Source organism: Schistocerca americana, chromosome 8 (assembly GCF_021461395.2).
Source record: "Schistocerca americana isolate TAMUIC-IGC-003095 chromosome 8, iqSchAmer2.1, whole genome shotgun sequence".
Lineage (NCBI taxonomy): Eukaryota > Metazoa > Arthropoda > Insecta > Orthoptera > Acrididae > Schistocerca > Schistocerca americana.
In genome coordinates, this window is record NC_060126.1 from 407,664,443 (window position 1) to 407,676,464 (window position 12,022).

The following is a 12,022-nucleotide window of genomic DNA, read 5'->3' on the forward strand; positions in this document are numbered from 1 at the left end:
GAACCGCTGGGTAGAGAAGGTAGTCTGGGAATATTGTAGGGTTTAACAAGGATGTTACGGAGGTTAGGGGGGCGACGAAAGGCGACTCTGGGTGGTGTGGGGAGTATTTTGTCAAGGGATGATCTCATTTCAGGGGTTGACTTGAGAAAGTCATATCCCTGGTGAAGTAATTTGTTGATGTTTTCGAGGCCAGGATAATATTGGGTGACAAGGGGGATGCTTCTGTGTGGTCTGGGGATAGGAACATTGTTGTTGGACGGGGAGGAATGTATTGCTCGGGAAATCTGTTTGTGGACAAGGTCTGCAGGATAGTTGTGGGAGAGGAAACCACTGGTCCAGTTATTGGTGTGATTGTTGAGGGATTCGTCACTGGAGAAGATACGTTTGCCACGAATACCTAGGCTGTAGGGAAGGGAGCGTTTGATGTGGAATAGATGGCAGCTATCAAAGTGAAGGTGCTGTTGTTTGTTTGTGGGTTTGATGTGGACAGAGGTCTGGATGTGAGCTTCAACAAGATGAAGGTCAACATCCAGGAAGGTGGTTTGGGTTTTGGAGAAAGACCAGGTGAAATTCAGATTCGAAAAGGAGTTGAGGTTATGGAGGAAATTAAGGAGTGTTTCTTCACCATGAGTCCAGACCACAAAGATGTCATCTATAACCTATACCAGGCCAGGGGAAGCAGCTGTTGGGTCTTCAGGAAAGCCTCCTCCATGCGGCCCATGAAGAGGTTGGCATAGGGCGGAGCCATCCTGGTTCCCATGGCCGTTCCCGTGATTTGTTTGTAGGTCTGGCCTTCAAAAGTGAAGTAATTATGGGTGAGGATAAAGTTGGTAAGTGTGATAAGGAACGAGGTTTTTGGAAGATCTTCGGGTGGGCGTTGGGAGAGGTAGTGCTCAAGGGCAGAGAGACCATGGGTATGTGGGAATACATTAATTTTATCTTCCCTTCCTTTCCTGATCATTATCCAAGTTAGTCATCTGTTGTATCACTGTTGTGAATCACCATCACCACCACCACTTTGTTTGTAAACCTAATGGCATTTCTTCCTTCCTGGCAATCCACGCAAAGTATTCCCTCTTCTGAGCCATTCATAGTATTGGATGTGCAGCACTTGTTGAGTCCTTTCGTAATAGATTTGCTTGATATTCTGGCCCAGAAAATAAGAATCCGCTAATACTGTATGGATATTGAGGTGCGTGGTACCCCGCCCTCCCCCCATCCTCTTTACTACCCTAACTAAAGTGAGGGCATGGTCTCCTCAGAAATGTGAGTGTTAGAAGATCTATTCACATCATCATCTGTAATTTGAATTTGTGAGGTCATGGCACCAGGAATTAATACCGGGTCTGTGCTGTACTTTGTGATCAGTTGCTTAACTTTCTGGATACGAAGTCCCTGAAAAAATCCAGCAGCAACATCTTCCTTCTGTTAAAAATACAGACTGATATTATGTTCAAAACAACCTTCAACCTTTGTAGCATAAAATAATTTGTCATCCAACCCTCTCCTTGGCATCTAAAGATAAATCATAAAGGCAGTTTTACTTTCATTGTCATTTTCTTGAGAAGAATAATCCGTGGGAGGGGAGGGGGGCTTCCTACCATCTGCTTGTGCACCCAGCATTACCTTATTCTGACCTTTTTGTTGCCAGGGATCACTTTCAATGTCCTTCACATAAGCTGTAACATTTATTAGTACATCAAAATAATAGGCAACTGATTGGCATTGCCCATGTGGCTTAGCAAATAATTGTACCGTTTACTGATATTGGTTATATGATGCTGAGATGTAAGTAATTTTACATCATACACCACTTGCAACAATGAAAGTAAAAGCAATTAGATTGATCATCGAAAGATGTGACAGTACTCTTTGGAAAGAGTAATGTTAATGGTTGTGAGTAGATGCAGAAACTGTTATAATTTCTTGCAATGTTTTTCTGGGAATGATAGATATTAATTTTTTCATTTTAAAGATTCAGACTGTATTTACCAGGGCGAAGCCAGAATTTTCGTCTGAAGAAATTGGACGCTTGAGCGGTTCAGAAAAGACGATTACGCAGCACCTCAACATTGCTCAACTGAATGCAATTCGCAAATCAGTCGCTTCCAGGAATTACTTGCTTATTTGTGGAATGCCAGGCACAGGTTAGTTCTGGTTAGAGAGTTTGTAACATTTATTGTTTTTAATTGTTGTTATACATTGCACATTATTTTAATGTAAATAAATGCATGGGAAGCTTGAATCACCATTCAGAGCAACAAACTGTCTGGAGCTTCAACAGTATTTTTATAATTGTAGTTATAATTATATTTGAAACTTCCTGGCAGATTAAAACTGTGTGCCCGACCGAGACTCTAACTCGGGACCTTTGCCTTTCGTGGGCAAGTGCTCTACCAACTGAGCTACCGAAGCACGACTCACGCCCGGTACTCACAGCTTTACTTCTGCCAGTACCTCGTCTCCTACCTTCCAGACTTTGCAGAAGCTCTCCTGCGAACCATGCAGAACTAGCACTCCTGAAAGAAAGGATATTGCAGAGACATGGCTTAGCCACAGCCTGGGGGATGTTTCCAGAATGAGATTTTCACTCTGCAGCGGAGTGTGCGCTGATTTGAAACTTCCTGGCAGATTAAAACTGTGTGCCCGACCGAGACTCGAACTCGGGACCTTTGCCTTTCGTGGGCAAGTGCTCTACCAACTGGCAGAAGTAAAGCTGTGAGTACCGGGCGTGAGTCGTGCTTCGGTAGCTCAGTTGGTAGAGCACTTGCCCACGAAAGGCAAAGGTCCCGAGTTCGAGTCTCGGTCGGGCACACAGTTTTAATCTGCCAGGAAGTTTCATATCAGCGCACACTCCGCTGCAGAGTGAAAATCTCATTCTGAAAATTATATTTGTTTAGCCTTTAGACTCTTTAGAGGCTCAAAAATGTGTATGTATACAATAAAACTTACTATCAAATTGTTAAATTGTTTGCACGCTTCCTACAGCCCCACCCCCTACAATGAAAAGAAACCTGTTACCTTTCAGGGAGAAATGCTCGATAGAGTTCACAACTTTTTTCTTGTCACAAAACTGTGAATTACAAATTTTAGTTATGGCCACAACACCCACTCATGGAACAAAGAACAGCAGCAGTTAGATGTTGGACATAGCCACCTTTCCCCTGCCCTTAGTTGGCTTATGATTATGTTAATTTTGTTATAATTTTGATAAAATAAAGGCTCTTCTGGAATTAATATTCTTTCACAGGAAAGACTGAAATGTTAGCATCTCTAGTACGCGTCCTTGTAGGACGTGGTGCTTCAGTGCTGATTACAAGCAACACTCATTCAGCTGTTGACAACTTGCTGCTTCGTCTGAAGAAACATAATTTGCCTATTCTGCGGCTGGGTTCTGAACAACGCATCCATCCTGAACTCCGTTGTTTTTCAGAAGCAGAGCTCAGTAAGGGTTGTAAGACACCTGAAGAACTTACTAAGAGACTCAATTCCAGGGTCAGTTAAGTATGATTTTGTGAATGTACTGTGCAGAGCTATGATTATTTAATAATGCTAAAGATAGAGTAGTTTTATAAGTAACACAAAAAAAGACGAGGAATATTAAAAGAAAGAGAGATCAAATCAAAGTTATTAAAAAAAGGAAGAAAAAGAAAAAGCTTTTTCATCACATACAGTGTATCCTTAATTTGAACAGCATATTATTGTTGCTGGGGGGAACATCACGGAGGAAAAAAAATTAATGAAAATTTGACCAATAGATAGTAATCTAAATGTCAGAATAGGGCACTTCAACAGATACGTAGCACACAGCTGTTTCTCAGTTTGCATCCAAGACACTCAATGTAACTGTCTGTCGAAACAGTTGCATGCTGCTGGTAAAGTTCTTTTACAAGGATGGTGACGGTGCACCACTAGCCCTGCAGAAGTCCCGGACACTCAAGGGTATGAAAAAAGGCATTGGGCCAATGTCTGTTAAGAGTCTGTAGAAAATCATTACAAAATTCGAACAGACAGGTTCTTTTGAAGTGCAGTGTGGCAGAGGGGGGAAAGCAGTTGATCTAACGTCAGTTGAAGATGGGGCCACAGCATTGCTGAGGGGCCGAGCAATGGTTTGCAATCACTCGTGTTCAGGAGATGCTTCTTGCTGACCTGTGACCAAGGCAGATGTTTGCTCTGGAATTTCTTGCTTGCATGGAAGTGGACAATGAACGCCCAAGGAACATTCTGTGGACAGGCAAAGCCCATTTCCATATCCAAGTACATGTTGATATGCAGGATTGCAGAATATGGGCAACAGAAAACCTGTATGCACATTAATTAGTACTACATCATTCTTCAAAGGTGGCTTTGTGGTGTGGGTCCATGGCATTGTTTATCTAAGGGCGATATTTTATCAAAGAGATGAGTTCTGCAGGTCCTGTTACCTATACAATCATTGATAAATGCTGTGAGTCCTTTGCACAACAACATAATTCCAACCCTTCAACAGTGTGGATCTATGGGTAGGACCATTTTTATGCAAGATGGTGCTCCTCTGCGCTTTGTACAGCTAGTGACATGGCCGCTGCAAAGGTTTTTCTGAAATGATAGAATTATCAGTCATAATTTCCCTACAGCTTGGCCATCCAGATAACCCGATATTAATCTGTGGAACTTCTGGCTGTGGGTTTATTGGAAAGATGTTGTGTTCAGGGTTCCTGTTATGAATATTGCTGAATTGAAGAAATGTGCTGCACAACACATTCTGAACATGATCCCTGAGACATTCTAATCTTTTGTGGAACATGTTGTTTTTCAGTTTCAACTTGTGGCAGAAAATGGACAACATATTGAACATGTCTTGTACTAGTCTCACGACAACTAGAAACTGATGTCATTTTGCTGTTTATGCAACTTTCAGCCTCAGTACAATTAAAAACAGATTTTTCCCTTCCAATGTGGTACCTTGCCGTAGTGGATGGGCTTACCTAACTAACAGTGCCACAACTATTGATTGCCCAAGTTGTGTAGTCAAGCACATTGAACAGTACAGATGGTGTAATGTGCTACTCGAACCATAGCCTTCGAATTTCAGATAATCTGTCATTTGTAGCCGACCCCAATTATGTTAAGACACCATCTACTGGTAAAATTTTCATTAACTTTTTTCCCTATGACTTTTCCCCCTGCATCAGTAATATGCTGTTCAAATTTGATGTCATTCTAAGCAGTGGTTCTCTCTCTACAGTAATTTGAAACTGGAATTTTAGTTATGGACACGCTGTATTTCTCCTGCTCCTCCTCCTCCTCCTCCTCCTCCTCCTACTACTACTACTACTACTACTACTACAACTACCACCACCACCACCACCACCACCACCAGCACCACCACCTTCTCTCTCTTTTACATCTCTTGTCTTGGTGCTGTGCATGGCAGGACTGCAATTCAGACACACTCTTCACAAAGTTGACAAACTGACATTGCAGATCTTTCTTAATCATCCTTTTTCAAACAAAGAATGTTTTATGTTTATAAACACAAGTGGAGCAAAGTATTGCACCTTAGGATATAAAAGAATCAATATAAACAGTGTAAACAAATTTTTGCATTTCAGGGTCATAAACAATGACCAACTTTGTGAAGACAACACCTATGAGTTTCTGCTGAAAATCCTGACCCCAATGCTTCCACTAAAGTTTTTCATCTTCTTCAGTCCCAATAATTTAAAATGTTTGTAATCACTGCGAATTTGATCATCTTCTGATTATGAAATGTCGCTTCTACTAGACAAAGGTGAGGGAAGAGATATGTTTCGGCCTCATGGAATGAACCGTTCAAAGATTTTACTTAGAACAATTTATGGAGATCACCAAAAACCAAGTGCAGCTTTAGTGATGAACTATTTGACTCTCTTATGAACATCAGCCTTGGAGCGCATTCTTAGTGACAAAAGCTCATGGGTAATGTTATTCCATCATTCTTACTGAATTTTCAGTTTGACATTTCGACCATTTTAAAGCCATCCAGCTGTTATTTAAATTTCTTGATGTGAATGCTGGGATAGTTCTTTTGAGAGTAATATGCAGATTCCCTTCCCTGTTGCCCAATCTGAGATTGAGCTTCACATTTATTAACACCTTACTCAATAAAAGTTACTTTCTTAGTTACAAATGTTCTCAATTAAGAGAAAGAAATAGTATGTTGTTATAATTTATTATTGCAGTTGTAGGCTGCTGTAACTGTGTTACCATTTTGCTATTGCATATTAAATCAAATTTTGTTGTCATCTGAAACAAGGTGAGAGATTTGGAAGTTTGTCTACAAATCTAATGTAATGTAATGTGATCTTTTATTCATGCTTATCATCATCTTGCCCTGAACAGCTAATTGTTGGATCAACGTGCTTGGGTACAAATAGCCCTTTGCTGACAGGCCGGCGATTTTCTGTGTGCTTAGTTGATGAGAGCACTCAGACCCTGCAGGTAATGCTGATGAGGCCATTACTTCTCTGTGAACGGTTCATTCTTGTTGGTGATCCACAGCAGCTGCCACCAGTTGTGACTTCTTTGAAAGCTAGGTAATACAAATTACATGTATGTATATAAATAAAAAGGTATGGATATAATAGAGGGAAACATTCCACGTGGGGAAAAATATATCTAAAAACAAAGATGATGTGACTTACCAAACTCTTTGCCTTTACAAATGTCTGCTTGTGTCTGTGTATGCGCGGTTGGATATGGGTGTGTGCGCGAGTGTATACCTGTCCTTTTTTCCCCCTAAGGTAAGTCTTTCCACTCCCGGGATTGGAATGACTCCTTACCCTCTCCCTTAAAAACCACATCCTTTCGTCTTTCCCTCTCCTTCCCTCTTTCCTGATGAAGCAACCATTGGTTGCGAAAGCTTGAATTTTGTGTGTATGTTTGTGTTTGTTTGTGTGTCTATCGACCTGCCAGCGCTTTCGTTTGGCAAGTCACATCATCTTTGTTTTTAGATAAATAAAAAGGTAGGATTTTTTAAATATCTTGTTAAAATGCAATAGACTGTGTCTGAAAAGCATTCATGACTGTCTTTTGAGTACTTCGTTAACGTAGTTTTCTTCTTCTTGAGAGCGGTAAGGGCATTTCCTCTGATGGTATATATTCATTTTTGAATGAAGTGCACAAACATGTATACCCTCGCCTCCTCCAGCCTCCTCTGTCAGGGAAATCAGTTATTTTTGTGTTAGCTCTTCAGTATAGTATTATCAAAACAGTAATCAGTATTATGTATAAGATGGCTGGATTTTTCTTTGTCCAGAATAGTGAGAAATTGTTTTTTGTAATGGTACCCTAATTGGATAAACAGTGATTTGTAAAAAAAGGTAGTGCGACTAAAGGAATTTGCAAATAGAAATTGGCTGTTATCCAGTGGAAGGAGTAAAAGACAGAAAAATTATACCAGTGGAATACTGTGGGGGAGCTGGTGGTAACAGGTCTAACATGTCGCAAGGGAAATTTATCTACAGACATTACATGTAAGTGTCAAGCAAAATCTCATATGGCTGAACTTTCATGAGAAGAGTGTAGCGAACAGCAAAAATACATTAAGTAGTAAAAGTAAATACAAAAAAATTATTTTGGTCCATGTGACTTATGGCTGTGACAAATTTTATCAGAATCAGAGAACACACTAACTGTTGCTCAGCGGTTCACTACAGATGTATTTGTGCACTCCATTGGAATATATCTTAAATGGTAAACATAAAATAAACAAGACTGGTGCTGCAATTTTTATACCTACTAAATGTGTGTGTCTTCAGTGTAGAACCCAGTTGTATCCACACAACTCTGTAAACAGTAGTTAACTGCTTGACCACTGTCAATGAGTTGATTGAGTTTGATGAAACTTGTTACAGTGTAAGCACACACTTCTAGGTGAAAAAATAGTCTCACGCTAATTTATTAAAAAAAAAGAGAAGTCATCATCTTTTTTTGTTTGTATTTAGTGATGACAGAACTTAAATATCTATTTTTGATGAGGAAAAATTATCCTAAGAAATGATAGCATGTTCAGAAAGCAAATTCTTTCTTCTTTTTATATATTGAATATTGGCATCACATTGATGAAGTGTGGATGTGCATGGCAACCAAACGCCCCCATGAGATAGATGCTATTTGCGGTGAATTCGTTGGATGTTTGGATTAATGAGTGCTGGAAAGTTGGGATTTGTTTCTCCATGTAGCTTTTGTGAAACTGTCAGTGTGAAATTTAAGGTATGCTTAGCTACTGCTTAAGTGTCAGTCAGATTATGTTTCATTCTGACATCTCAGTCACACTCAAAGGATAAGCTCTTCAATACAAAATCTTAGCAATCTGTTAATTTATCTGAAAAGTTTTTACTCTAGTTTTTCTTTGAGCCATGTTTGTCAAAAATTAATGGTTACTGGAAATGAAAGTTTTTTGTCAAAGTTCCTTGCTCACCTCAATAGTGAAATCTTTGATTAAAAAGTTATTCACCGTATATGGACTTCTTCAACAAACATTTCATTAGCTGTGTCAATGCTGATGTTGTTGTACACTTGGTTCTTAAGACATGAAGTTGATTCTGTGGCTATTTCTCCAGAGAAACCAAAATTTATGGACGTAATTGAATTTTACAACCTGTTAAAGACAGTATGTTTCCCAACTATTGTTCATGGGTACACAACACAATCATAGAAAATATCTTCGTATATTGTTCTTGGATAGGTAAGAAATCAACTCACTAAGCAGCTGCAGGAGAACACACATTTGAAGGTATTTAAGTCTGCAAGCTTTCAGAGCCTATGGTTCCTTCCTCCGGCAGAAGGGGTGAAACAGAAGGAAGAGGGGTGAAGGAAAAGGACTGTTGAGGCTTAGGAAAAGGAGTAGATTTCATAAAAGTCGGCCAGAACTCCAGGTCAGGGGAGACGTAATGTACAGGATAAGAAGGAAAGATTTGTGGTTGAGGACTGTACCAGACAAGATTTGAAAACTTGAGAACATAAAGGCAGAAGGCAGGACAATACGCAAGACAGAACTGCCAGAACATACTGCAAAAATTAATAAGAGGGGAAAGCTAAGTACATTGTAGGTGATATGGGTGCGAGCAGACGGTGAAAAACAGATAGATCAGAAAATGAAAGACAGAAAACAAAAAGGGACTGAAAACATGAATAGTTACTGTAAAGAAATGCTGAAACTGAAGAAATAAATGCAAATTAAGGCCAAGTGGATGACAAGAACCAAGGACACATTGTAGTGCCAGTTTCCACCCGGTGTCTGTAGAAAGAATCCAGATGGCACATCTGGTGGAACAGGCACCAAGGTCATGACTGTCATGTTGTAGAGAATGCTTTGCAACAGGATACTGATGTTGCCAGTTTACACCCTCTGCCTATTCATAGCAGCTCATATATGATGTGTCGTTTCACAGGTGACCATCCCTTTGGTAGTATATGTTAGCCCAGTTACGGGGCTGGTATAGGTGGTGGTAGGAGGGTGAGTGGGGCAAGTCACAGGGGTAGGAGTCATTGGATAGGGAGATGGGTGCAGAGAGAGCATAGTGTTTGAAAGGATATTGCGGAGATGGGGAGGGCAACGGAAACCTATTCTAAGTGTGGTGGGCAAAGTGTCAGAGAGAATGGACCTCGTTTCAGGGCATGATTTTAGGAAGCCATAGCCGTGTCACAGTGGATGATTAATACATTCATGACAAGGATAATACTGAGTGACAAGAAGTGTGCTCCTAAGTTGTTTGTTCGAGGGATGAGTAGTAGCAATAGCTCGAAAACTTGTGTGAAAGCTGTTTTCTGTTATATGTCTCTGAGCTCAGTGCTTCGGTCTGCTTTGGGTGGGTGGTTGCCCTTTCCTTATTATATGAATAAAGTTTGAGTATTTTAACAAACAACACTCAATGATAGCAAGAGTGCTTAATGTCGGCCTTCTTAAGGAACACTCTTGGAGGAGGAAGAGACATTGTAGACATCATTAAAAGTCCTGCACCACTACATGTACAGGTATACAGGTTTTCAAGTAACACAGATTCCACCTCCAGACAATGCAAAATTACCTGATTTGTTCTGACATTTGGGAATGTTCTGAATGATACTGGTTTTGTTGTAGAATGACATAGTTCCACATGGCATTGAAATGGCTAATCAACTTGAGTCTAGACAATTTGCGTCTCTTACCATGCTCTTGCTCTTAGCATGAGCAAGAAGCTTATGTATATCACATACATTGTGTGTAGTTACTTGCTTGAAGTATCTAATTGGAGGTAATATATACATGTAGAATGATTACGTTCAACTTGTCACATTTGGCTTGTATTTCTGATTTACTTTACCTCTTTTATTTGTACATTTGTACATTATTATGTTGTGTGATTGAAGTGATGAAGGTCAAAGTTGTTGGTAGGGACTTAGCGGGTTTATACAGTATGCAAGATCTGTTTGTTAGCATTGGATGTATAATTATTAAATTCAGACATACCTTGTGTTTATGTATGAAATACATTTTGTTAGTAACACCCTTAATTTTCTTGTGTTTGTTCTGTTTATTGCGCAGGCAGCTCGGTCTTGATGAGAGTCTGTTTACTCGACTGGATGGACTGGGAGCAACAGTAATACTTGACTTGCAATATCGTATGAATCGTGCCATTGTAAAACTTGCCAATCACTTGGCATATGGTGGTCGGTTACGCTGTGCAAATGCGGATATTGCAAATGCAACTCTGCGTGTTGAGAATATACAGGTTTGGACTTAACAGTTTTAAATAAGTGGACCATGAAACTTGGTTGCTGGTAAATAATGATCCTCATAATACACGACCAACATTTCGTTAAAGATCTTATTAGTTTATGTACCCTGATTTGATAAACGACACAAATATCATTTGAGTGTCCACCTGATAATGTTGAAGTTTATTACTTAATTGGTTTGATTTATAGTTAACCCTTGAGTAGGTGCACCAAGTTTCCATTAGTTGAACAGGCATGCAGTGTATTTTATACCTAATAACATAATTTACATGAACGATTACATACCTTGAAAAAATGGTGTTTATTTTGTGGATACTATTGCTTTAATTGCATGTTTTTATGAACTTTGAACTTTTTTAGAATAGTATTTAAATATTTCATGAAAAATTAATTCAAAGTGTTTCACTTGAGGTTTACATACTCTGTTTTCCAGTTTAGTACATGTTCCCTACATTTCAGGCCTCATGAATATAAGCCTCAGTTGAATAAAGAATTTAGTTGTTGCAAGTGTAAGCAACTGTCACGTGTTTCTTACAAACTAACTTTTTGCATGTATTAAGGGTAATGATTGTTAATACATCTTTTGTTCACCTGCAAGTTACACACCTCCCATGTTTCTTGTTTGCTTATCCTTGAGAAGTAGACTGACATACGTCTTCCTTTTCCGAGGGCTGAAATGTCACCATCCAAGCACATTATTTTGGATCTTTCATCAGTGGCATTGCCAGAGCCTTAAAAAAATTGTTCTTGCGTAATCTTTGTTACGAATAAACAATCTGTGCATTGATTCCTGCTACATTCATGAAGTAGAAAAAGACACACATTAGTCATTGCTTCTCTTTCACGTCATACATGCATACATACTTGTATGTTATTGCTGTCTCCAATGAATGAACTATCAAAACTTTATGATAAAACAAAGAAGCCTCAGATGATAATGGGGTTCCAACATGGCATGTACCAATTTCTAGTTTCAGAGTCAGGAACAGGAGCATCACTATGTCACTTGGCTTGTTTGAGGTCCGATAGCGGCCACGTTCTTGTTTTCCACAGTATACTTCCAAGTTACTTGTAAAAACTGTTTTTGAGCCACAGATAGCAAAACTCTTGGTTCCATACTTTCCAGGCTTACTAGTAATGTATTGCAACACCCACGGAAAGCCTCCAGTGTCTCATCAGTAGTCACATACGTCTCCAGGTTGTATGAATTTCTACAGTTGAGAACAAACAGCTGCAAGAAAGGACGAGTGCCAGCAAATTTGTCTATTTTTCTTCTTTC

At 39.5% G+C, this 12,022-nt stretch overlaps 1 protein-coding gene across 2 annotated transcripts in view; it reads left to right on the forward strand.

The window, feature by feature from the left end:
* Nucleotides 1–12,022, forward strand: part of LOC124545358 (DNA replication ATP-dependent helicase/nuclease DNA2-like) — a 152,709-nt gene that overhangs the window by 122,083 nt on the left and 18,604 nt on the right. For both annotated transcript variants that reach the window (XM_047124261.1, XM_047124262.1), the window contains 4 exons: nucleotides 1,996–2,147; nucleotides 3,251–3,495; nucleotides 6,364–6,557; nucleotides 10,550–10,736. In XM_047124261.1, the coding sequence (XP_046980217.1) occupies nucleotides 1,996–2,147; nucleotides 3,251–3,495; nucleotides 6,364–6,557; nucleotides 10,550–10,736 (778 nt within the window). The remainder of the gene's footprint in view (nucleotides 1–1,995; nucleotides 2,148–3,250; nucleotides 3,496–6,363; nucleotides 6,558–10,549; nucleotides 10,737–12,022) is intronic.